Source organism: Asterias rubens, chromosome 18 (assembly GCF_902459465.1).
Source record: "Asterias rubens chromosome 18, eAstRub1.3, whole genome shotgun sequence".
Lineage (NCBI taxonomy): Eukaryota > Metazoa > Echinodermata > Asteroidea > Forcipulatida > Asteriidae > Asterias > Asterias rubens.
Window position 1 is genome coordinate 11303717 of NC_047079.1, and position 26921 is coordinate 11330637.

The 26921-nt window shown below is 38.8% G+C and overlaps 1 protein-coding gene and 1 long non-coding RNA gene across 3 annotated transcripts; both read right to left on the reverse strand.

Moving 5' to 3' along the window:
• Window positions 1-1380: 1380 nt before the first annotated feature.
• LOC117302737 lies at window positions 1381-6334 on the reverse strand. 2 transcript variants are annotated; one of them, XR_004520449.1, is made up of 4 exons: window positions 6216-6334; window positions 4557-4658; window positions 3246-3402; window positions 1381-1460 (listed from the first exon to the last, which is right to left on the reverse strand). It is a non-coding gene; the product is annotated as an uncharacterized LOC117302737 (long non-coding RNA). The 2 variants fall into 2 exon arrangements; XR_004520448.1 differs by lacking the exon at window positions 1381-1460 and having other exon boundaries at window positions 1857-3402.
• A 1363-nt stretch (window positions 6335-7697) lies between these two features.
• LOC117302381 (chloride transport protein 6-like) lies at window positions 7698-25515 on the reverse strand. The gene is made up of 22 exons (XM_033786309.1): window positions 25285-25515; window positions 24191-24253; window positions 23587-23718; window positions 23036-23102; window positions 22329-22435; window positions 21343-21469; window positions 20730-20856; window positions 19735-19781; window positions 19160-19245; window positions 18429-18545; window positions 17912-18081; window positions 17715-17811; window positions 17184-17331; window positions 16685-16838; window positions 15671-15839; window positions 14611-14717; window positions 13879-14074; window positions 13230-13411; window positions 12197-12359; window positions 11233-11340; window positions 10468-10593; window positions 7698-9900 (listed from the first exon to the last, which is right to left on the reverse strand). The coding sequence occupies exons 1-22, from the start codon at window positions 25375-25377 to the stop codon at window positions 9817-9819; spliced, it is 2670 nt and encodes an 889-aa protein (XP_033642200.1). The 5' UTR covers window positions 25378-25515; the 3' UTR covers window positions 7698-9816.
• Window positions 25516-26921: the final 1406 nt, after the last annotated feature.

Consider the following 26921-nt stretch of genomic DNA (forward strand, 5'->3'; position numbering starts at 1 on the left):
GAGCATCACTGAGTGATGGATATGCACGCTTTATAAGAAGCCAATAATAATTATTTATTGTTATACTAAGTTGGAAAATTGATGGTCTTGCCTCAAACATAAAGACGCTTAAATTTGTGAGAATTTTTCAAAAGTTCCCTCTTTGGTTTAAATTTTATGAGAAACACAATTTTTGATAAGAAAAAGTCTTGCAATGCCTCAAACATTTTATTGGGATTGAATGTTGTTTTGACATTGTTATACCATTTTCTTTTTTTAGTGCAGATCTCATGTGGATTTTTGGAATCCAAATACAGCATGGATTTCCAACTCGACAAGCGACAAAACTACCCAGATTGGAAGAATACACAATGTGAAGGGGACATCTGACTCCTACACAGACATCAATTTCTGATTTCTATATGGACATCAACATTTGATTCCTACGGCGGACATCAACATGTGATTCCTACGTGGACAGCAACTTCAAATTCCTCAGTATAGACAGTTATGTTTGATTCAGACATGGACGGCAACGTTTGCTTCTTACATAGACAGCAACATCTGATTCTTAAATGGACAGCAACATCTGATTCCTACATGGACAGCAACATTTGATTCCGACATGAGCAACAATGTTTTTTTCTTATATGGACAGCAACATCTGATTGAAACATGGACAGGAACATCTGATATGTGAAGATAATGGAACTTACGTCAAGAACGATCATCACAAACTTCCGTCATTCGGGATTTTTTGTTTAGAGCAGACAATACACAGTTGAAGGACACGCTAAAAAGTTTCTTTTATCATGTTTATTAAATCTTTAAAAAGTCCCAAACATTAAATAATTCAGTGTTTAGTTATCCATTTCAAACTTGCATCATTTAAGATTTATAATTTTTAGTTTGTGTAATAAATAAAAATGATACATTAATAATCTAAACCTGTTTTTGTCTGATTGTCATTATTTTGTTGTCAAGCCTGTATTAATTTTGTTTAAAAAGATTTATTTGACTCCATAAAACGAAACAAACGTGCACATCAGGCAATCTTAGCTCATTCAAATTTTATTTTAAAAAACGACAAACGTATTAAATTTTTTATTAAAACAAAACTGACAAACAAGTCTATGTTTCCTTGTGGCCGAGTAGGCTATTGATTGGTAGTCTTGATTCAAGACAATACTCTTGAGAAAGCGCCCTCTTCTGGCAATATTAATTATTTGCGGCACTATTAACAACATATTAATTATTATCGCCACAAGAGGGCGCTCTCTCGACGACTGATCCAGAGACTAATCGCTACTGTGTATATGCGTATAATACATGTGCACATCAATATTTCGTTCTAATGTTTATCACCTCAAAAAATTTTTTCTCCAACCCGGAAGACGCCATAGCCTAGCGGATAGGGAGACGGCTTCAAAGGACTACACTGGAGACATCTGTGCGGGTTCGAGCCCCGGCCAGGACACCACCTACATGGAGACACCAGAGGAACGCCCACGGACACCGGACCACGACGAGGAGGCAACATGGCGGAGATACACCAGGGGGAGGCGTAGACCCGGAGAGAGAGAGAGGGGGGAGAGGTGGACCGGGTAGGAAGGAAAGTGGAGGCGAGATTTTTTTTTTAATTAAATTTTATTTTATTTTTATTAAAAAAAAAAAAAAAAAAAAAAGTCAAAATTAACGGTGAATGGTTTTCTTAAAATCGCCTGAAACGCACGCTCGTTAATTTTTTTCATTTTCCATTAAAAGAAATCCAAAATTGTAAAAACTTGCAAAAATCACCACTAAATTTTGCTTTTTTAAATTTCATTTTCTTAAAATCGCCTGAAACGCATGCTCGTAAAAAAAATTTGAAATCAAATTTTTTTTGGGAAAAAACATGAAAATCACTGAAAATTACAAAAAATGAGAGTGAAAACATTTAAAACACCCTTAAAACAGTGCGTGACACACTCCATGGTATCCTGTTAACATTCTACATGTAATAAGCATGCTGGTGACAAACAAACTTACAGGAAAGGGTCGTTTTAATAAATAATTGCTTAAAATTACTCTAAATTGGCACTTAGCGTAAGTTGTACGTGCTATAATATAACTCTCTAATTTAACAATTAAATTGCACAGAACACACGTTCGTGACTTCTAACCTTAAAACTTCTTTATTTAAGTATTACAAAGTATGTATGCTCAACTTATAACTGTGAATTCCGAAGCTGGCATAATATATTAAGAGTTAGGGGCCTTTATACACACATAAACTTGATAACTTATTAGCTAAGTGTATACAAAATGTAGGCCTACCAGTAGTAGTGTGTGAAGAAATTAGTCTGGCACATACATTAAGAATTAGTGTTGTATTAGCACTAAGAGACTTGGAACCAGACTTCAAAAGATGTTACAAAAATTGTATGGAAGCTTAGAAGGACCATCTGCATTGTCAATTTTCCAAGTTAAATATATCAAAGAATCATAAAAAAATATGATAACTATTTATGTTGGGGTTCTCATGGATTTGCGGAATCTGGCTTTTAAGATAAAATGGTGGAAAGATACTGTACATTTACTTTCAGTACTAAGCAAACAACTTTATGGAAATGCAGATGTTCACTCTAAGTTTCCATATATTTGGATTCCGTTAAAACCAAAGGCCCTTCTCGGCTCGTACAATGTTTTGCAGATAAATATAATCACGTGTGATACAAATACATCACATTTACCACATATAATTATCAAACTAGGTATTTAGAACGTGTTTCAAACTCTTACATCTGTGTAAAGTTATGTTTTAAAACTGTACATGTTAGCCTATGTTGCATGAGTGTTCACTACACTGCTTTGGTATTCAGTACAAAATGTAAGTCGTAGCTAGTAGCCCTATATTTCTGCATTTCATTACCCATTCTTCAGGCCTGATGCTTCATTCTTGTAAGGGCAAGGCAGCTTTTATCATTAAAATGCCAGAGTCAGTGAGGGAAATTTGAATTAGTATACTCAATGGGCACCAAGGCAATGACTAAGACCGTGTACATGGACGGCAATTGCTGCGTAACTTGTCTCTGCAAAGTATCAGGCCTGATGATTCAAAGGAGCTACAAAATGTACACAGCTCATAGTTAAGTTCATAGTTTTTGAAATAAATAACAACTTTGTTTCAGTTGTAAACAGTAAAGACTGATTGTCTGAGTGGTTTTATAAGAGTCCATGTAAACAGACCTTTTTACAATAAATAAAACTCCCTACGTGAGACATACCTTAACATCTTAGTATTGAATGAATCACAAAGAAGTTGAACTGAATTAGCTTGAGACACTGAGAAGATGACGTATTTGAAATTTGAGGCAGCATCTCACATGCTCTCGTCAGTCCGGCGCATCTTTCATACCAAGGCTTGTCATCATTTTGAGTGTTCTATTAACAAAACATTCAAAGGACGAAATTAATGCATGAAATATATGTCAATAGGTAAACAGTTGCATAATTATTATCGTACGACGGTTGTAATTCAGTTCATAGAAGGGGCTAATGATTGATGGTGGATACAGATTGGCAGAAGTGTCATACATCCCAAGGGTGATCATATTGGGGACGGGTCAAGAACGGCAGAACAATTCTGTGAATATTTGGCACTGATACAGATTTGAAGTCGAAGGAGTAATAGTGTTGGACATGAGTCTAGATTAACAGACAAGTTGTGTGCAAATCTGGCATTGTACAGTGGCCAATTAACATTGGTGCCAGCCTGGCATTGATAGAGATTTGAAGTCGAAGGGGTAATAGTATTGGAGATGAGTCTAGAATAACAGACAAGTTGTAAGCAAATCTGGCATTGTACAATGGGCAATTAACATTGGTGCCAGCCTGGCATTGATAGAAGTACATCACAGAATGGCACACAATCGTTTGTGTATAGCCTGGGGGGGAGCAATTCACACCACAAAATTTGGCAAAACGATGGGGAGAATTTGGGTACAACTGGGGAGGAAGTGCTTTCTGCTATACCAGCCAGATAATGGATGATACCCAAAGCCAAGGCTACATCCGTATGGATTATTTCAGTCCCAGGAGTAGGTGGCATTGGCTCCTGGAAAAACAGTTAATTGTAGCCCATGCACACCTTGTCCAGTGCCTTTAAAGGCACTGTACACGTTTGGTAATTGTCAAAGACATGTCTTCTCACTTTGTGTATCCAATCATAAGCATAAACAAGCCTGTGAAAATTTGGGCTCGATTGGTCATCGAAGTTGCGAGAAAATAACGAAAGAAAAAACATCATTGTTGGACCGTTTGTGTGCTTTCAGATAGAAATAAAAGACGTCTAGCTAGAAGTCTATTAATATTTTTGTGAGAAGTTACCTCTTTCTCAAATACTATGTCACTTAACAGTGAGTCGTTTCCCACAATGTTATATACTATCAACAGCTCTCCAATGCTCGTTACCAAGTCAGTTTTTAAGTTAATATTTGTTTTGAGTAATTACCAAACGTGTACATTCTCTTTAACTTTCAAGTACAAGTTGATCTTATACTTATTGGGATTGAAAAAAGTTAGACAATTGGATGTACCTTTAAAATTCTAGCAGTGAAAAAGTAGACAAGCTGAACTGAAGTAACCTGAAGCAGTGAGGAGATGATGATTCAAATTCTTGGTGATGCTGTTTGAGATCTCTTCAGATGAGTGCATCGAGAAATAATAAAACCAATAACGCATGAGTTACATTTTAATCAAGCATGTTAACAAAATTACATGTAAATCACCAATCCGTGAGTAGAGGAATCTGGGCCCCCCTCCCCCTCCACTAAAAACTTTGCCTTGTGCTGCCTCTTGCCCCCAAAGTGCAATCATGAGGCAAATCCTTAGATGCCCACCCCCCCCCCCCACACACAAAAAAACAATAAATAAACACAAATTCACAATATGTCATCAATGTATGGCTTCTAATTCTTGCAATGGTTTTTCTTGGTAGGGAATGAAGTAAAAGGGTTAAATGCATTTGGGATTGATTTATAATTGAAGTAAAAGGGGAAAAATGTTTAGGGCGGGTCCTGAATGGCAAAAAAGTGGGTTGCATATGGTTTTGATACAATTTGAAGTAGAAGGGGTACACATTTGTGGGGCGGGTCTAGACTGGCAGAAACGTAGGGTGCATTTGGGATTGATTTACATTTGAAGTAAAAGGGGTAGAATGTTGGGGGTGGGTCCTGAATGGCCGAAAAGTGGGGTGCATATGGGATTATACAGATTTGAAGTAAAAGGGGTACAAATTTGTGGGGCGGGTAAAGAATGGCAGAAAAGTGGGGTGCATTAGGGACTTGATTTACAGTTGAAGTAAAAGGGGTAAAATGTTAGGGGTGGTCCTGAATGGCAGAAAAGTGGGGTGCATATCATATGGTTTTGATACATATTTGAAGTAGAAGGGATACACATTTTGTGGGGCAGATCTAGAACGGCAGAAAAGTGGGGTGCATATTGGGGTTTTTTCTGATCTGAAGTAAATGGGGTAAAATGTTGGGGGTGGGTCCTGAATGGCAGTAAAGTGGGGTGCATATTGGATTTATTCTGATTTGAAATAAAAGGGGTAAAATGTTTGGGGCGGGACTTGAATGGCAGAAAGTGGGGTGCGTATTGGAATTCTGACTTGAAGTAAAATGGGTAAAATGTTGGGGGTGGGTCCTGAATGGCAGAAAAGTTGGGTGCATATTGGATTTATTCTGATTTGAAGTAAAATGGGTAAAATGTTGAAATGTCAGACAATTTGGGTGCATTTTGGGGAATCGATTTAGATTTGACAACTCAGCAAAGTCCACTTCTGTATTTTACTTCCTTTAGTAACAGCATAGAGTAAGGACAGACTCTATGGTAACACTAACAGACATTGACACTGAGTTCAGTGAAAGTATGGAGGTAGAAGTTTAGAACTGCAATTTCTACATCCAAATCCATTGTGACAGCAAGTCAATTTTCGAGGTTAATTTTGAAAGCGTTTATTAATTATTATAGTTATAGTTTAGGCTTATGCATGATTACCTTGTCCGTAGCGATTGACAAAAACAACCCCTTGAGTCGCTGCGCTTGAAAGTTGAATTGACCGATAACGTTCATATCAGACGGTGACAGACAGTACATACACGCACTGCGCTGACTCCCCCAGCAGACGGAAATTATTCTGGTAAACAAACATAGTAAAAAGAAGTATAATTCTTGCAGTTATTATGACAACTTACCTTGAGGGTGTGGATTGATACTCCGGGATTCGAAAGCCTTTATTTGATAGGGAATCTATGGTTTAACATACATTTTGTCTGTCGTTTTAAGACTAAGTGACATATCCACATGTGTTGCCAACGCCATTTTGATTATTGTTGACACTACCTAAACTATTACTAGGGAGGGCGCACTCCATAATAATTATTCATGTGCGCGATTGTTTGATGACGGGGGGTGCTGGGACGGGGCGGGTCATCATTAGAAAGGAATTTGGATCAGAAAAAACTACGAACATCTTTCCTTATCATAAGTTGTCTCAATATTTATGAAGATAAACAAGTTCTTATAGATTTTAATTTGAAGATCTGTACTATCCGCACTCCGCGGCCAGAAACTCTTCCTTTGCTGAAACTCAGTTTTTTTGGGGTGTGAGTTTCATTTTTATTTTGTAAAAGTGACATGTCAGTGTCACTCACACAATGTTTCCCCCAATTCCCTGTCTTTATTGTATATCGATCCTTGCCCCACATTTTTACTCACAAACCTTCTTGATAAAACATTCATGAGAATTTCATTCAATGGATTTATTAGTTGGGGGCCATTTACGCTATTTTTTAACTAATTTCAACTACGCCAGGAACTGTCACGTCACTGTTCAAAAAACAAGGATGGCTGACACTCGAAACCAGGAGGAAAGTCAGCAGACTAACCATGGACTAACTATGATGTACAAAATTCTCAATAAATTAGTAGACATCCCAACTGTAGACTGTCTGACTCCTAATAATCACTCATCATGGGGACATAAACAAAAACTTATGCAGATACGCACCAGAACTAGAATTTTCAACAACAGCTTCTTTCCAAGAACAATCAAAGATTGGAACAGCCTCCCACGTAAAATTATAGATGGCATCCCACTTTCGCACTCTGCATTTAGACAAGAAGTATTTACCCTATACGGAGCAAAATAATCGCCCCACCCACGCGACGCGCAAGCTAAACAAAAGTTGGTGTGATGTTTCCTGAAAGGATGCTTTGCCGACTATATAATTCAGATTCAGATTCAGATTCAGCTTTTGGATGTCATTTTTGTGCTTACCAAGCCCTGCAAAGCACAAACTCTGTGCCATTAGCAGACTGACTCAAGTCTAGTGCTAAAAATAGTAACTTAAAATGTTATAGGGCGATACATGATGGGAATTAAACATTGGACTTGAGTCAGTCTGCTAGTGGCATACTGCTAGTAGTAAGCACATATCTCTTCACGGTAAGCAGATCAACAAAATCGGCCCTAGCGGGTTGGGGTTGGGGGTTCATTCCAAAATGGAATGTTAAGTATATTGCCCTGAGGATTGGTACTTCTTGACGTGTGGAGGGGCAGTGTGGGCAGTGGTGGTATGTCGGTAGGGGGGGGGGGGGGGGGGGTATAGAGGAAGTTTGTGCCTATATTGGCAATCTGCCTATTAAACAAAATATAAACAAACAATCAACCAATGTTTATCAATTTCGCCTTTTATGATGAGACATTTATTACCGTATCTTTCTTAAATTCAATTATCCTTATTAAATTAACAAATTGTTTCTGGCATTATCTTTTAGCGTTTATTCCTACCCACTGCCTGCCCTCAGGCTTCACACCCAACATTCAAATAATACTGTCAATGCATAAAAGTTGCACATAATTACTCTATTTAACCCATCCAGAAAAAAATATTCCCAAAAAATATTCCCCTAAAACTGTTGATTTTATTTCTAAGGTCTTTGAGCATATTTTTTAACAGAAGTTTTAAAAAAATATATAAAAATTATAGCACACTGCTTCTCATGATTAGTTAAGAAACTTTATGGGAGCTTTCCCTATAAAAATATTGTAAGAATAACAATAATCTGTAGCCTTGTAAAGAAATGCAAAGATACTCAATCAATATGAAATTGTTTATAAACTGTTCAGTTATGCAATTGTTGGTACATTTCGAAAAAATTCCAACTTGTGACATTAAACTTTGGTTTTAATAACCTGTTATATATCAAGGCGATTACTACACACTCCTCCTAAATAAAGCAAATTTACAACTTAATAAGTTGTTTTCTCAGTTAAAGTTAAACCAATCAAAACATATACTTTCTCAATAAATTTCTATAAAGTTATACATTTTGCTATAAAAATGGTTATGTATAAAAGCAAGAATGAGATAAGCTTTGGTAAGAAATTAGCACATTTTGTTGTACTTTTGGCGAAATAAAATGTTTAGTATGCAAATATCGGAATTGTGAAAAAACAGCTATTTGTTATTTTGGCAATTCAAGTTTATTTAGTACTTTCAATAACAAATTGGAATAATGGAATGTAGGGGAGTGCTTGGGAAAACATTGGTAATACATTGTGTTTACAACTTTTTTATTGTTGATGCATTGATGCATTGATGCATTGATGCATTGATGCAATGACTTACTGAATACTTACTTTTCCTTTCTATTTTATAAAAAATTGTGAAAGCTTTACATGGGCGTTTATTAGTACTTAATTAAATTGAGTTGAATTACAAACTATGTACAACGTTGTCATTTAAATGACAACCACTTCTGCAGCAAGATTGTTGAAAATTAAACTAAATAAAGCCACATCACAAACCATTGTCAAATACTGACAAGACCTTTTGGATGTCAAAAATGCTTTGCACCGCTGTGTTTACCATGGAGGTAATGGCCTCTGTGAAGATCAAGGTCCAATGTCGTTGAGCCGCTTAAGCAGAAAATCAAGCTTACATATCTTCTGTTTAGCAAAAGTAAGCAGGATACGGATACCTGTCAAAGATTGACATGTGACATGCTATCTTGGCCTGGTAACCTAATTCTGGTAAGCATAATTTTGTTGTGCTTAGCTAGTTTTTTGTGCTTAAGCAGCTCTATGAAATTGGGCCCAAGTCTGTACACATAATACATACACATAATACTCCTTGGAAATGAGACAGTTCTTGCTCTTGAATGTTTTAGATTAGTGTCTTGCCAAAGAACAAATATGTTATGACCAGGATTCGAACCTGCACCCTGATAACTCAGCCACCAGAACTAAAGATTGATGCTCTAGAAAGTTTTAGATTAGTGTCTTGCCAAAGGACACAAGTTTTAGAACCAGGATTCGAACCCACCCTGATGACTCAGCCACCAGAACTTAAGATTGATGCTCTAGAAAGTTTTAGATTAGTGTCTTGCCAAAGGACACAAGTTTTAGAACCAGGATTCGAACCCACCCTGATGAATCAGCCACCAGAACTTAAGATTGATGCTCTAGAAAGTTTTAGATTAGTGTCTTGCCAAAGGACAAATATGTCATGACCAGGATTCGAACCCGCACCCTGATGACTCAGCCACCAGAACTTAAGACTGATACCCTAGAACGTTTTAAATTAGTGTCTTGCCAAAGGACAAATATGTCATGACCAGGATTCGAACCCGCACCCTGATGACTCAGCCACCAGAACTTAAGATTGATGCTCTAGAAAGTTTTAGATTAGTGTCTTGCCAAAGGACACAAGTGTCAGAACCAGGATTCGAACCCACCCCCTGACGAACCAGCCATCAGAACTTGAATTTGATGCTCTAATTTTCTTGCTGTCAATGCTCATTGTAGCCGTACATCTCGAGCTTCTCCTCCAGAAATTCATCGGTTAGATTGTGTCTTGTAATAATCCCAAGGATCTGTGTATCATTGAAAGAAATTTAACAAAAATCATAACAAATAGAAATAATTTTGGGGATAACTTTAGTAATCACATTTTGATTGAACAGTTTTGTCATTGAGGGGTCATTGAGAAAACTAAAAGAAAGTCAGAACTATGACTTGTATCTCATCACTATGATTTAGCATAAAGTCATAATTACACTATGATTTAGCATAAATCATAACTATTACTTGCACCAATTAAGTCATAGTTAAGTCATAGTAAGGAGTTATGAGATCTATAAGTTAAAAGGCCTCCTCTCTCAACGTGCCTTTAACACTTCTATGTAAAATACAACAACGCAACTGAAAACAAACATCTGAATAATGCTCGGTATGTGACAAAGGGCCCCCCTCCCCAAAATGCTCACATACTTTAAAACACTATTTTCCGCTTGTGCAGAAATCCCCCCCCCCACCCCCTTGACATCCTCTAAAGAATTCCTGAGATCCCAAGAAGACATTACAGTTAGGGATACACCATGTCACATGTCAAGCACCAAATGCATTTGAAAGAATGAAATCAGTTTCTTTGATGCACCTACCTCTCCACTGCTGTTGGTAACCATGAGGTGTCGTAGGCCCATAGTACGGAAGATATTAAACACTTTGGAGACCGGCGTTTCAGGTGAGACTGTATTAGGGCAAGGGTTCATGTATTTCGTCACGTCCTGAAAAAAGATCAACAATCAAAACCGGTTTTGAAAATATGAAACAAGAATTCAAAACTCTCTTGGTTTGAAAGTTAGGTTGAGTGAAGACCAATGAAGTATAATTGCCCTCTCATACCTCAGTAATAATATCACAGAAGTTCGTTCTAAGTAGATTTTGTGCATCCCCCAATGACATCAGCAGCAGAGTCCTAGTCATGGCACCTGTGTGCTGTGAGCAAGGCACTTGAGCATTTAACTATGAATGCTTCATAAAAAGTTGGGAGGGTAGTGCATTCTGCTCTACCAGCCAGGCTCCTAGTGGATGGTACCCATGCATACACCTATACAGACTGTGAAGGGGGTGGGGGTAACACTGTTTCAGCCCCAGAAGTAGGTGGCAACAGGTCCCTGCTGACAACTGATTTGGGTCTATAGCCCAATTCAATTAAGTGCTTTGTAATGTGAGGCAAATTTGATGTAAATTTTAAAAAGGGTGTAAAGCGCAGAAGTGATCTGTAGCGAAATGACAGAAGGCAACTGAAGTGTTCAACAGCATACCATCGATTGACTAGACTTCCCAATAAAAACAACAAAGTACATTTTGTTAAACCTTTAAGCTGAAAAGAAAGCATAGCATAGTATGTGACTGCCACTCACCATAATCATATTGAGATTAACGGCACCAATATCAATGTCATAAATATCTGGATATCTGGGGTAGTCTTCAGTCAACTCACTGTAGGACAGTTCGGTCTGGGCTGTACTCTGTGGACACGAACACATATCATTCTGGTTAATGTACAATTTCCTGTATGATGCTCTTCAGAAGTATTTAAGCCTTTGAAAAAAGACTCTGCTAGGGTTGAAATGCAAATCAATTAAACAATTTTGTGCATTTTAATACCACAGGTCGTTTTGGGTGGGTATAAGCAGTTCTCAAAATGTAATACTTTTCCTTTAGCGTTTTTTAAGGCCCCCTTTCCCCAACCCTGCCACTTAATAGTGTAGCCAAACAAATTTGAATTCTTTGGTGTCAGTAAGCACAGAAATACAGCAATATTAGCTTGTAATGAGTTGATATCAAGTGTAGTTTTATTTCTATGCAAAGGGTGTCGTGGCCGAGCGGATAAGAGCACCGAACTCAAGCTCTGGTGCTTTTGTTCAGCAGAATGTGGGTTTGAATCCCGGTCGTGACACTTGTGTCCCTGAGCAAGACACTTAACTATAATTGCTTCTCTCCACCCAGGGGTAAATGGGTAACTGTGAGGGCAGAGATGGTTCTTGTGATTGATTTATCCGAGTAGCGCATATAAATGTTGCACAGGCTGCATACACCCCACCAGGGAGCTGAGATGGTTTAAGGAGTGATTTAAGGCCTAGTGATCAGGGATAACAATGTGAAGCGCTCCGGGTGTGAAAAGCGCTATATAAAAACGGGTTATTATAATTATTATTATTCATGCACAGGATGCAATACAAGCCATGTACTGTGAGTTAAGCCATCAAATATTGGCATGATACATATTGACGTAATCAACATCTTATTTTGTAGTTTTGCACTCATGTTAACTTCAACAATTGTAGACAGCCCCTTTAATGTTAAGAATGTTAAGCAGCTTACCGATGTATCTTCGGGGTAGCAGATATTTTTCTTCAATAACATCACTAGATGACTCCGTAGTATGACCCCATGAAAGGTCAAAGGTCGATATTCATTTAGCTCGTTGTTTCCGTCTAAGCTGTCCATGTCCGATATCCAGCCGGGGTAGGCACTAGGATTGGTTCTGATAATAAAGTGAAAATAATAAATGCTAATCATTATTTCAAAACTGTCTTAATTCTAATAATAATAACAAATAAAACAGTGGTTTCTTTTACATAGCGGCGGGGGATAGTGCTCATAACCATCACTCTGTGACGCTCAATACGCTTTAACATTCAGTATTTTTCCTGCAAGGTGAGGATGTTCGGCTACACTTGAATTATGAGACCTACTCCTTTCACATAGCACCATGGAAATGGTTACAAAGGTGCTGTGGTGCAATATGCAGCCAATCAAACCAGTAACACTGGGTTAAAAACCCTACTGTAGGATGTCACGGCCGAGTGGTTCAGAGCGTCGGATTCAAGTTCTGGTCGTCAAACCATCAAAGTGCAGGTTTGAATCATGGCCATAACACTTGTGTCCTTGAGCAAGATGCTTTATTATAAACGCTTCTCTTCACCCAGGGGTATTAATGGGTACCTACGAGGGTAGAGGTTGATATTGTGAATGAAAAAGCCACATCACCCGAGGCTGTATACTACCTAGGGAGCTGGGAAAGATTAAAGGAATGCCATTGGCTTAATGACCAGGGAAGTAATCAGCTCAAAATAGCATTACTTTAAAACTTGGAAGCATCTTTCAAATTTTGCCATGCCAAATCCTTGCAATTCTTCACTCTCTATGTTGTTATTTAGGATAGTTGTCATCCTTGGAACTTACATCCTTGGAACTTATTTTGGCTGCATAATTTTCAAGAAGCTAGAGAAATAAACTTTCATGAATTTTTTTTTAGAAAAACTTTGGTACAAACTTTCAAGAAGTATTTCAGAAACATTTTGGTTGACTTTTGTTGGTATTTCGGTGGGGTGTAGATTTAATTGGTCATCACCTGAGAGAGATTCGATCCCAGTCCTCTGGCGTCTCCGTCCCGCCATCCTGATGACAATGGGATAGACTGTGTGGACTTCCTGAAGCTACACGATTCAACTGGTTGACTCGGTGCAACTCTACTGAGCGTATAGAGGATGCTCTTTGCCTTTGTTCGTCACATCGAGACAACGTACTATTTCTCTAAAATCAAAAAAAAAAAAATCCCTTCAAATTAAAGGCAGTGGTCACTGTGAAAATTTGAGCTCAATCGGTCATCGAACTTGCGAGATAATAATGAAAGAAAAATTACCCTTGTCACACGAAGTTGTGTGCGTTTAGATAGTTGATTTCGAAACCTCAAGTTCTAAACTTGCGGTCTAAAAATCAAACTCGTGGAAAATACTTCTTTCTCGAAAACTATGGCACTTCAGAGGGAGCCATTTCTCACAATGTTTTATACCATCAACCTCTTCCCATTACTCGTCACCAAGAAAGGTTTTTACGCTAATAATTATTTTGAGTAATTACCAATAGTGTCCACTGCCTTTAAAGGATCAAAGCTTTTGCGAGGTGTAAAATATTTATACTTGGGGTTGGCTCAGTGAGTTCTTTCCCTGCCTTCGGCAAACTGCAAACCGCAAACCAAAAACTGAAAACCAAAAACTTACCTTATAAATCAAATTTCTGCTGACAATGTTGGCATCGGCTCCGTCTTGGGCTGATGGTCCTCTTGGTGGAATGTTTTCTGTTACTACGGGGTAAGCGTGATGTTTGGTGGTTCGGAGGATACTGATGACTGATCTGGCTCGGGTGTGAGGGTAGATGTAGGTTAGATGGGTCTCCATGATCTGATGAGCTCGTAATCTACACAAAGATAGTCGAGAGTAAAAAAGAGTATGGGATTCAGTGAACAAAAAATACACCAGGGGTGTGTTTTGCGGACATAACCAATAACTGTTTCAGTTGAACTTGCTATTCGTTGTTCACTAGCCATTGACCGAAACAATTACTGGTTTCAGCCGCAAAACGTACCCCTGTTGAACTTAGTATAATGCCATCTGTAAGTCAGCATAGACGTCTTAGACCAAGTAAAACTTCTACAAGCAAGATATAAAAATCCTTTAAAAAACTCTACACTAATTGCAGCTTGGGCGACTTTTTGATATTCAAATTTATGCGGTGTCCGTTTGTGAATGGTGTGAACACTGATTTGAATCCCATCTCAGAAAAGTGCCTTGCATATGTGGATTGAGTTTTCAGTCTTTACCTGATTGTGTGAGCTTTCCCCCTTTGGGGGTTTTCCTCCCCTATCTCAAACTAAAATTCCTTCTCGATCCCCATTCATTCTGTATTGATGCTAGTTGTGCTGTTAGAAGTGTAATAAATAAACAAATTCCTACCTTTCTGTTTTCTTGAGAGGTTCCCATCCCAGCAAAGGGACTGCTTTCAATTCAACATGGATGTCATAAAGACCATTGTTGAATAAATCACCCGACCACTTGGCAACCTGAACAATAAAATACCAAGACAATGAGTTGTTAATATTAAAGGGGTTGCATCGTCATGATCAAAGCTGGCCTGTGGCTGTCCATGGAATGATGAACTCTTACCCAGTGACTGCACTGAACATGCACTCTCCATAGACACCATATGGAGGGATGGCATGCAAGTGCAGTAACTGGGTTAAAGTTTATAACTCCGCTGGTTAAAAGCGGGATTTGAACCTAATGCCAATGTCATAAACCACAAAAATAGCTCGCTTATTTTACACATATTATTCGCCCAAATTTCATGCCATATACATTGCTTGTGACTGGTATTTAGCTGTTGTTTACTTAGCATAACAATTGAGTGGAGTCTTTGCCGGTAATCTGATTTTACTTAGCAAGGATTTTTTTGCTTAAGCAAATTTTTTTGCTTAAGCAGCTCTATGAAATTGGGCCCTGGTCTGTTTCCCGGCGCTCTACCAACTGTGCTATCTAGCCCTAATGTTGGCGGTCTCCCTGCTTTGTCAACATCTTTGTATGGGGGGTGCATGTATTAGAAGCCATTCAACTTACTTGTAACCGCCACCGAGATTGGGACTTGAAAATTTAACCCACACTCTGCTGATCAGCAACGCCAGAACTTGAGTCCAGTGTGGTTGCCAGCTTTGCCATGACACACCGAGAGAAGAAGGTGCCAAGAAGAACCAAGGCACAATTTCATAGAGCTGCTTAAGCACAAAAAGTAGCTAAGCACAACAAAATTATGCTGACTGAAATAAGGTTACCAGCCAAACTGCTTTGCTCATGTGCAATTTGTGACTGGTATCCTGCTTATTTCTGCTTAGCAGACAGTTTCTAAGCTTAATTCTTCGCTTAAGCAGCTCTATGAAATTGGGCCCTGAGATAATAAGGTGGACATCCATACTTTCCACACAGGATGATCTATGATTTGATTGGATGAATTCAAACTTACCATGAGTGTGACCATAATGGGTAGTCCGTAGCTAATCTCATTGGTTGATTCGATTAGAATGACCGTCAGGCTGATGGTCATCCGGACCACTCCACCGAGGAATGATGCCGCTCCGATCAACGCAAAGGTACCAGAGTAGATGTTGCTGATCGCTGCATAGCCTGTGTATCTAATAGAGATATCACGACCAGATAAAGTGAAATTGTTGTTAAGGATTGATCTTGATGTCGAAATGTTGAGACCAACTAAGAACTCCCTTAAACCCGCTAAAACGAAAGTGTTGTCCCAACCGATTTCCTACCAGCCGCCCAGGTAGTACTCAAAAAGCAGGACAGTTCTTTCCAGAACTTAGAAGTCTCCCGAACCGAAAGCAAGACAAGTTCTCCATAGAACATAAGTTACACAGGACGTAGATTCACAGATGGTGTTATACCGCAAACCAAATATCTTGGGATTTCTTGTTCTTCTTGTGTATGCCATGAACAGCCTCTAATTGTAGATCAAGGGGAGACACCCAAGCCAGGGCAGCATCGATTACTGAGCAGGGCCCAATTTCATAGAGCTGCTAAGCACAAAAATTTGCTTAGCACGACATTCCTTCCATGATAAAAAACATGGTGACCAACCAATTAACATTTGTTGCATATTGCTTGTTACTTGTATTAAGCTGTTGATTGCTTTTCCTGAAAATCACATGGAAAGATTGGTTGGTAATCCTGTTTTTCTCAAGGCAAAAATTTCATGCTAAGCAAATCTTTGTGCTTAGCAGCTCTATGAAATTGGGCCCAGGTGTCTGCGATGCCACCAGGAAAATGCCAAAAAGGACAGTTGGCTTAGGTCTCCTATGGTCAAAAAGGGTATTGCTAGTGGGTATGTTATAATTCTGCCCAGCCAGCAAAAATAGACAACATTTGACTGGTTTCAGACACTATAAACAGTACACTCAAACAGTCCTAATACACTCTACCCTCCCCATAGTCAAAGGGTTCATGGATGTAGAAGAGCCACACTTACTGATTTAAGACACTGCCGACAATTCTACCATACGCTGCTCCACACAGTAAGCATGGTACAAACAGACCACTAGGTACCATAGCACCGTACGTCCAGCATGCCAGCAGAAAGAATAATCCAAAGAAAATCCCAAGAGATTGCAAGCTGAACCTCCCTGTAAAATGAGAACAAAAGTCAAACTATGTGGAACAGGAAATACATGAAGATAACAGGTGTGAGTTGCCAGACGAAAATGTTGTGTTATTTTAGCCTCTTCCTGTAATGGTGATTTTGTAAAGCTGACCCTTGTGAGATTACAACAAAATCGAATTGTTTGGAAAAGGAATAACATGGAAAAAAACAGGTGAGAGTTGCTAAATGAAAAGGATGTGTTGTTGAGCCGCTTCCCTGTAATGGTCAATCTCTGCTCAGCTATTTAACCGTTTCCATACCCTGCGTTCTTTTGTACTCTGGGGAAAATTAAAACTCATTTTCCCATCCCCGATAAAACGTTTCCTACCTGCTTCATGGAAGAGTTCTTTAATAGCAACTTCTTGTGAGTTGAAGAATAGCGTTGCCATGTCGTTATAGTATCCATCTGGGCAAAAGAACGTCCGTTCTGTTCCGTTTCCTTGAGCGGCTGATAGGAAAATGGCGTCTGTAGTTCCCTAAAAAGGCAAACGCAAAAGAAACATTAAAGAGGCTAGAATTAGCTCAATGGTTTGGTTAGTGGCTTCTTTCTCTGTCTTTCACCTCTATGGAACCCGGTTTAAATCCCATCTCAGACCGGAGCCTTGTGGATTGGGTTTTCAGTCCCTGTCTTATGGCAGAGTTTTCCCCCGTTGGGGTTTTCCTCCCACATCTAAAACTGAACATTTTCTTCTCAGCAGATCCTATTATTGGTGCCATTTGTGCTGCTGATCGTGTCATAAAATTATTATAGTAATAAATTCAGTTTTGTAATGCACACATTTATAAAGAGTCCTTATAAAGTTGACAAAAATACCAGTTTCTTTTTGTTTCAAATAAAAAATGTGAATTCTCAACTTACGTTGTTTGCTGGGATTTTCTTACACTGCCCAAGTGTCATAGCAGCAATGAAAGCAACTGATGCCGTAACCATGACGATAAGTATTGCTTCTAAAACCCTAAAAATTTAAATAGATTTAACAGCCATTTAGACTCCTAAAATCATCTTACAAACTTGATTTTATTAATAAACTATTTAACATTTTACCAATTCTTCACCTTTTAAACTTTTTACTTGCACCGAGATGTTTCATTCGATAGATGGTCAGCTTAGTGTTCAGGTAGTTGAAGAGCGCCCCCAAGAGGCCACCGAAAAATCCCATGACGATGAAGACGAGCAGATCTAGCGCCGTCCAGAGATTGCAGCTCCCTTTATCATCAGCGTCGCACTAGTTCAAATAAAAACCCAAAAGTTTTCAAGAAATTCCTCTCGAAACATAAGTAAAATAATCTGATACAAATAACCAGGGCCCAATTTCAAAGAGCGGCTTAAGCAAAAATATTGCTTAACATTTTTCTGCTTTGCAGAAATTTGCAGGATACCAGTCAGAAATTGTACGTGTGACATGGTAGTTTGGCTGGTAAGCACAATTTTGCAGGGTTGAGCTCCTTTGTTGTGGTTAAGCAGCTCTATATAATCTTACCCAGCAAAAACCGTAAACCAGCCGAAATTGCATGTATTTGCTAGGCAGAGAAAGTTACTAGCCTTGCAAAGCCTTTCTATGTTATTACTCACCCTGTCAAAGAGTCCAAAGTCAATGAGGCCAGTCTGGTCCAGAGCTCCCCATTGCTGGTAATCCAATCCAGATAGCATAAAATTCAAGGTGAAGGTGGCACACATTGCACAGAAAAACTGAACAAATAAAGACATACAATAAATCATCAAGTTCGGAACTGGACTGAGAATGAGTCTCTTTGACGTTTCACGACAAAATCAAACAGCTCTTTGGAATAGTGACATGGTATTAAAGCATAGACAACCAAACCATCAGAAGAAATGAAATAAGTAAAAATGGTTAATGGCTAACAGATAGCCACAAGTTCTGTTTTAGGAAAACAAACGGCGTGTCGTGGCCAAGCGGTTCAACGGACCCAAGCTCTGGTGTTGTCAGCAGCAGAGTGTGGGTTCGATACCTGGTCATTACCTATGCCCTTTTGTAAACAAAATGGGAAGGTAGTGCATTCTGCTCTACCAGCCAGGCTCCTAGTGGATGATACCCATGCCTACATCCTTACAAACTGTGACAGGGGCAACTCTGTTTCAGCCCCGGGAGTAGGTGGCAAGGTGCCCCTGATGACACTTGATTTGGGTCGACAGCCAAAATCATTTAAGTGTAGCCCCCATCTTAAAGTGGCCATCCGCCTTTTTGACGCTAGGCAATTTCTCATAAAACAAATACTTATAGAAAGTATAAATAATAAGATAGATGCACAAAAACAGCACATTGATGGTGAAGATTAACTTACTGTCCTCCATGTGAGTGCCTGGTTCCAGAATGATGAACCTTCCTCTAAGCTGAAGAGAACACCTCCAATTGGAGCACCAAAAGCAGCTTAGAACAGAATATACAGTATAGACCTTATCGCAAATACCAATGCGCAAGCCCCAGTATTTGCGAAAAGGTCTATGGAAGTACATATATTATAAGTATGGAAATATTTCTAGCCTCATTGAATTTTTATGAATTAATTAGTGCGGAGTATATTTTTTGCCAACTGAACTTTACACAGTGACAATATTGAGAAAAAAAATTTGTGGGGGGGGGGGGAGGGCGCTGGTTGAAGTGAGGATAGTTCATAGCCCCCCCCCCCTCCCCTGACCCTAGACTTGATGTCAAGTCTGAGATCGTGGTTATTCCTCTCCATCAGCCACGAAAAACGCCCCACATTATTATAACGCCCCAATGATCATAGGCAAATGACACAGGTGGGTCTGCAAGAGGACCCATTTTACGCTGTAATGTGTTGGCTGCCTTGGAACCAAGTCTACCCTGACCCCACCCCAACCATTGAATCATGATTGCCCATAACTGAGTATTTACCTGCCACACCTGCTGCAGCCCCACCAGACACAAAGTCACGTTTATCCCTGAAATCAAAATTACATACTATTAAGACAACCATACTGCAACATTGAAACACTATAGAAGGCACTTGGTCCAAGTTCACACAATGACAATTTGAAAAAAAAAACGCAAAATTTTCCAAGTAATCGCTCCTTTATCATCAGTGATTGCTACACAGTTGTAAAACACAGGGAAACCGACTCAAAAACTGGCACAATCATTAAATTTCTCATTTGTTTAAAGGGAAGGTACACGTTTGGTAATTACTCAAAACAAATATTAACTTAAAAACTGACTTGTTTTAACAAGCATTGGAGAGCTGTTGATATGATAAAACATTGTGAGAAACGGCTCCCTCTGAAGTAGCATAGATATTGAGAAAGAGGTAATTTCTCACTAAAATAATAAAAGACTTTTATTCCTATCTGAAAGCACACCAATTCGTCCAACAAGGGTTTTTTTCTCTCATCATTTTCTCGCAACTTCGATGACCAATTTAACTCAAATTTTCACAGGCTTATTTTTTATACTTATGTTGGGATACACCAAGTAAGAAGACTGGTCTTTGACAATTACCAAACGTGTACCTTCCCTTTAATATGATAGACTAGCCTTATGTTGGGATACACCAAGTGAGAAGACTGGTCTTTGACAATTACCAAACGTGTACCTTCCCTTTAATATGATAGACTAGCCTTATGTTGGGATACACCAAGTGAGAAGACTGGTCTTTGACAATTACCAAACGTGTACCTTCCCTTTAATATGATAGACTAGCCTGAACTTCAAGGTGAGGGCTATACTCATGTAACTGATTTGGGCTAAGGACCCAAATCAACTGCCACCAGGGGCATGTTGCCACCCACTGGGGCATAAAACAGGGTTACCCCCTTCACAGCCTGTAAGGATGCACATCCTTCCCAATGTTGGGTGAATTAGGTCAATTGTAGTATCAAACACACATCACTTACCTATCTGTTCTGAAATATGGAAACTTGAAGTTGAGTTTACTGAATGTAATACTCTGGAATTGGGGGATGCCAGCACCAACTATTGCACCGCTGTGGATCATGGGACCTTCCTTGCCGACAAATAATCCTAACATAAAATAATTGATAAATATGTCTACGAATTTAAGCACTCAGAAAGTTCTCAATAACAAGTGTGTCCCAAAGAAAAACACCCAACATGTACTTTGAATTTATTGATTACTTTTGTCATGTAGGTTTTGATAGAACTTTTGAGGTTTAAAACTTAAGGGCTCTAGAACTTAAATTTCAGTACTTGGGTGTTCTAGAATTTGTGATTTTTAGAACTTGTGGTTCTAGAACTTGCCAGTTTTAGAGCCTTGAGTTTGAGAATTTGTGATTTTTAACACTTTGAAGTTAAAGTTTAACGCTTGGGACTCTAGAACTTGTGGGACTTTTACTTTTGGGGTGCAGCACTTTGGAGTCCTAGAACTAAAAAGTTTTAGAACTTGGGCCAATAAGCGCTCTTCAGAGAAGTTCCATGGGTTTTTTTGCCAGCAATTTTTTACAAGAAAGAGGTCTTTGATACAATCTTCGACAAGGTTTTCAGACTTACCACCAGCGACGCTAAATAGCACCCCGACAGCTTTGGCTACTAGTGTCTTGAGTCTCACAACGTGTGGTACCTTTATGCCATTCAGGTAGCACTTTATTTCCGGTATCCCTGATCCACCTGCAATAGGCTACAAAACAAGGTAACTAATTTCATATACCATACACAGCTTCTTGTCATTTGATTGGTGTAATACAAACCACATGTCATCTTTGATTTTGTTTTCACAATGGCAGTCGGGGCACAAATTGTTTGGAAATTAACTATAGCAATTGCTGTCATAACATTACCATGGGAGACTTTGGGACGTTAGATGGCAGCAGACTTACCAGTTAAGTTTCCATTGTTTACATATATCTGAGCATGCGTACGTACATTACCAAGAACAATGGATTCACCAGGGCCCAATTTCATAGAGCTGCTAAGAAATGTCTTCCTTGATAAAAGCAGGTTTACCAACCAAATTTCCATGTGATTTTTAGGATAAGCAAACAAAAGCTGAATATACCAGTAACAAGCACTATGCAACAAATGGAAATTTGGCTGGCAATCCTGTTTTTATCGGGGAAGAAATTTCATGCTTAGCCAATTTGTGTGCTTAGCAGCTCTATGGAATTGGGCCCTGGTTAGTCTGCGGCCACCAAGTCTCTCGAAAAAAGAAAAAAAAAAATTGTAAATATTATGAAATTCAAGCATAAACCACATGGGACACTGACTGGCTGAGATTTTAAGCTTTGGGCATGAACAAAGAAAAATTTACTGGAGCGGGAACCAACGATGGAGAACGATCACCGGATTAATGACTGGCTCTCTACTCTACCAACTGGGCTATCAAGCCCTATGTTGGTGGACTCCCTTTTAGTCAGAATCTTTGTTCAGGGTGCCAGTCAGAAACCATATAACCAGTAGCTGTCCTGTAGCCAGGAATCACACCAACATTTATGATACAACCTTAAGAAATTCAAAACAAGTTTCGGAAACAGTGTTACCTCAAATGCAACAAGTACACTTGCAATCAGCACAAAGCCAGCACTAAACCCCAGCAGGATTAGAAGAGACAGAACAAGGCAGCCATCTTTGCTGCATGTTAGAATAGCTGAGGTCACAGGGGGTCAAGGGTTAAAGGTCACGTTTATCAAGTAAAGCATGCAATAAATTAAGTAAAAACCAACTCTCAATGTTTCTATGAAAGTGGAAAAAATTTGTCATGGTGTTCTTGTATCTAGAATATACTCGAATCTTCATTGAAGATTTTTTATGAAGGCTTTTAGAAAGAATGTGCTAGGGTCAAAACATCAGGGTCCAATTTCATAGCGCTGCTTAACGGTAAGCAAATTTGTGTGCTTACTGTAGCAGAAAAATTTGCTTAAGCCTTAGCGTATTTCACATATTAGCAGAAAAATTGGGCGGCCATATTGCGTGTTTACCGTGGATTTGCATTGTGACGTCATTTATTTTTGTGCGGTAAGCACCGGAAGGTTCGTTTTCATACGGTTAGCAGCGCTATGAAATAGAAATTGCAAAGTAAGCACAAAATTGGCCGCTAAGCAGCGCTATAATATTGAGCCCAGGCCATCCACAACTTTTTGCATTTTTGAACGGTCTTAAATTCCAAACTTTATAAATAAAAACAAACATGGAAATCATTGTGTTTTTGTGCTTTCCGTTAAGGGCATGTTGTTTGGTGTAAGGATACAATCTTGAACAGTGCTGTACTTCAGTTCATTCAGCTTTTTGACAAAGAAATCGATAAAAACTGCAACCTGTGAGCAAAAAAGAAACAAGAATTAAAACAAAGTGCCTAGGTACTAGGTATAAGGTAATGTTGTACGTTTATAAAGAGAAGAGGCAGTGAACAATAAATGAGAATCCCTGGGTGGGAACAAAAAAAGGTATAAGGTATGGTACAAGGTACTAGGTACAATGTACCGTAGTAGTATAGGTATAGAGTACTAGGTACAAGGTACAAGATACAAGGTACTAGGTAAAAGGTACAAGAACATGTATTAAAATAAAGTGCCTGAAATCTGAAATAGGAATACACCCTGTGGATGGATGACACCTTGGTACAAGGTACTAGGTAGGTACTAAGTACTACAAGGTACTAGGTACAAGGTAAAGTAGGTACAAGGTACTTAAGTAAAAAGTACAAGGTACTAGGTAAAAGGTGCAAGGTACTAGGTAAAAGGTACAAGGTACTAGGTAAAAGGTACAAGGTACTAGGTAAAAGGTATAAGGTACACATACCAGTCCAGTGCTAACTCCGATAAGTCCTGTTACAATCCAGCGTATCAATCCAATATGGCGGCTTCCCCAGGACTCTCTCCCCTCCACCATGTCTTGATATGGAGCATTATGACAGATGTCATAGTCAAGACTCTAACGGGAAATAACAATCAATCAATCAATCAATCAAATGTCCTTTATAGAGCGCCAAAAGTTTGCTCTCAGGTGCTGAGGCATCAGCGTTGAACAGTTTAGTAAGCCTGCTGGCAGTGGAACAGGTGAGCGTTAAGGAGTGTCGAATGTGGTAAGTGAGCTCGCATTCGTATCAGAATATGCAATCAGGAAGTGAAATCTATAATCTTCTGAAAATCTCTGCAAAATTACCCGTTTGTTTTGAGTATACACACTTAGGGTAGTATGAAGTTGGTTCTAGAATTTTTGAGAAATTTTAAAGCTTTGCCAAGTGAAGAAAAATAGCATGTGTATAAAAACATCACATCTGTTATTTTTTGTTATACATGACTTGTGCGCCAGCCCAGAAGGTACACAGTCTATACACCGCCTGCAGAGGGCAAACTTATTCTCACTGGTATTGATTCAACCAGAGAAAATTGCATTGTATTACCTCATAGTCTTTCCTTGGTAACCACTCGACACTTCCATGTCCTGAATCGTCAACAAGCGGCTCCTAAAGGGTGAACAATTTTAAAAAACAATTAAGTTTTTGTGTTTGCCTTTTGGGATATCAAGTTTTCAAGGTATAAATTTTAATAAAGGCTACACTATACACTGTGGACATAGGGTGGGTATATAAAAAACAAAAATTGTCCCCATGGCACTCATGCTTGGAACAAACCAAAGAACATCCATAGAACATCACTTTACCTTTCTCTATAACTGCATTAACTTATAAGTAGAACCTGGAAGTAACTGGGGCGCAGTTTGTGAAAATAAATTGACACATTTTTTTTAAACCAATTACTGGGTAACCATGGTAAAGGTAGACCCAGTAACTGGGGCTCTGATCTCATTAGTCATTTTAAACTTATTAAAATGTATAATGCAAATGTCAATTTTAAATGCTACAAAAAGAAGACCCAGTAAATGGGGCTCTGTACTAATTCTTTTAAATCTGCATTTTCATGTCAAAATTTAAAACAAAATAGTACAGACACTACACTAGACAGCTAGCTAGCTCTTTTTTGTTCAGGTTTTTGAACAAACACGATGCACACTTTACTTGAGAAGTAGGTCAAGACTAGAAGAATAGATAGATCCTCCTCCCCGGATAGATGGAGACGAGAGAGTGAACACTCCCCGCCTTCTCTCCTAACTAAACCAACAAAAGTTGCCTTTTTTCAGTCGGCGCCACAGCACAAAAACAGAACTGGACATCATAACGAATGTGAAGTAAAAATTTAACTTAAATCGGTGCACTTTCACGCAGTACAAAGTCTCTGCTAGTTATTGTATTTGTATGTCGAACATATAGGATAATTTTCCGTACAGCGCCACCACTTTTTCACTAATTTTTACAAAAACTAAAAGGGATATCTCATTGAGGTAAATTAGATACTATTACTATATTATTTCATATCGAATGAAAAAGTGGTGGCGCCATACGGAAACTTTTCCCATTTATAACCTAAATTGTCCACTTAACAATGCAAGGCCTAGTAGTTAGAGTCCGTAAAAACAACACATAAAACGTTACTGTACCATCTCTTCACTCGGCGGGTTGAGACTGTCCACTCTGCCCCGTGAACTGCCGCCACAGCACGGCGAGCAACACCGACGGCAAACTCCCTCCATTCTCACCAACACCAACACAAACTACCTTGATAATACTTCTTCAGGCTTGCTACTCATGACTGCGACTTCAAAAGGTTGAGTTATATCTCAAACGTCGTTATCTTTGTCAACATTTCACCGGGCGGAACAAAGTTTTTGTTTTCCTTTCTGAGTTTTAATACCAACTAAACTGTCAAGGGATGATGGTGTATGATGTGTGTTACCAGACAAACTTTTGCAGACGATAAATCTGAAAACGCCCTCTTTTGGACAAGCAGGGAAAATGTTATAGTCGCCGATAATTTCATTGGTTAACGTGCAGTGACGTAAGCTTCCGTATCTGTGTGGATTGGTCTGAGGTGATTTGGGTGCCCATCACCTCGGACAAATCAAAATACAGATATGGAAAGGTTATACTTTCGGTCGTCTGCTAAATAATTATTTGGCAGAAATGTTGAATTTTGTCACAACAAACGATTGTATGGTTTGCTAACATTGGCCGTCGTAACAAGCGCAGTTTGCATCAACGAAAGGTCAGTGCCAATTAATCAACTATTAACAAATTGACACTGGAAATACCTGACCTGAAAACCTACAGTATTCATGGTTGGATTGTCGCCTGGCAATAGTGTTTACTTTTAGCAAAATGCTTCATTCTGTGACTTTGTAATAAATTGATGGCATTTGTACGTGAACGGTGCGCATTCTACTATAGCCTACATGTACATCACCCATAGACAGACAGAAAAGGCACTGTAGTATGGCAGTGGGAAATTATTTTGTTCTTTTTCTGCACATTAGAAATGAGTTGGTTTCAATGGAAAAATCCTTCTATTTCTCGTGTAAACCGATTAAAGGCAGTGGACACTATTGGTAATTGTCAAAGACTAGCCTTCACAGTTGGTGTATCTCAACATATGCATAAAACAACAAACCTGTGAAAATTTGAGCTAAATCTGTCATCGAAGTTGCAAGATAATAATGAAAGAAAAATAACCCTTGTCATACGAAGTTGTGTGCGTTTAGATGGTTGATTTTGAGACCTCGAGTTCTAAATCTGAGGTCTCGAAATCAAATGAGGGAGCCGTTTCTCACAATGTTTTTTACCATCAACCTCTCCCCATTACTCGTCACCAAGAAAGGTTTTATGGCAATATTTATGTTGAGTAATTACCAATAGTGTCCACTGCCTTTAAAACGACCGTTGTGACGACCGTCTAAAACGTATGCTTTGGGTATACTCTTTGTAACGCAAAACACAATGTCCACAGATTTACATTCAACTTGAAGATTTGAAGGATAATATGATGGTAGAAAGCTCTTGCTGAGGTGCTGTAACTTTTGAGATATGAGTAAAACAATTGTCACTGAAATAATGTTCGTCTCAGTGAGGAAAATTATTTTAGCATGTAAAACGTATTAACCAGATGAACTTGTACGTTTTACAATTGCTAAAACTGAGACGAACATTATTTTCGTGACATCGTTTTACTCATTTCTATAAGAAAAACTACAGCACATCAACTTTGTAAGTTAAGTGTAAATATATTTGTAGACATCGTCTT

What these genes read in the sequence shown, in the direction of transcription:
- LOC117302381 (XM_033786309.1), bottom strand. Translation starts at nt 25,377, where the DNA reads ATGGAGGGAGTTTGCCGTCGGTGTTGCTCGCCGTGCTGTGGCGGCAGT. An exon ending in GCAAGTAAAAAGTTTAAAAG is followed by an intron (nt 17,812 to 17,911) that starts GTGAAGAATTGG and finishes TTAAATTTTTAG; the next exon opens with GGTTTTAGAAGCAATACTTA. An exon ending in CCTCTCAAGAAAACAGAAAG is followed by an intron (nt 14,075 to 14,610) that starts GTAGGAATTTGT and finishes ATCTTTGTGTAG; the next exon opens with ATTACGAGCTCATCAGATCA.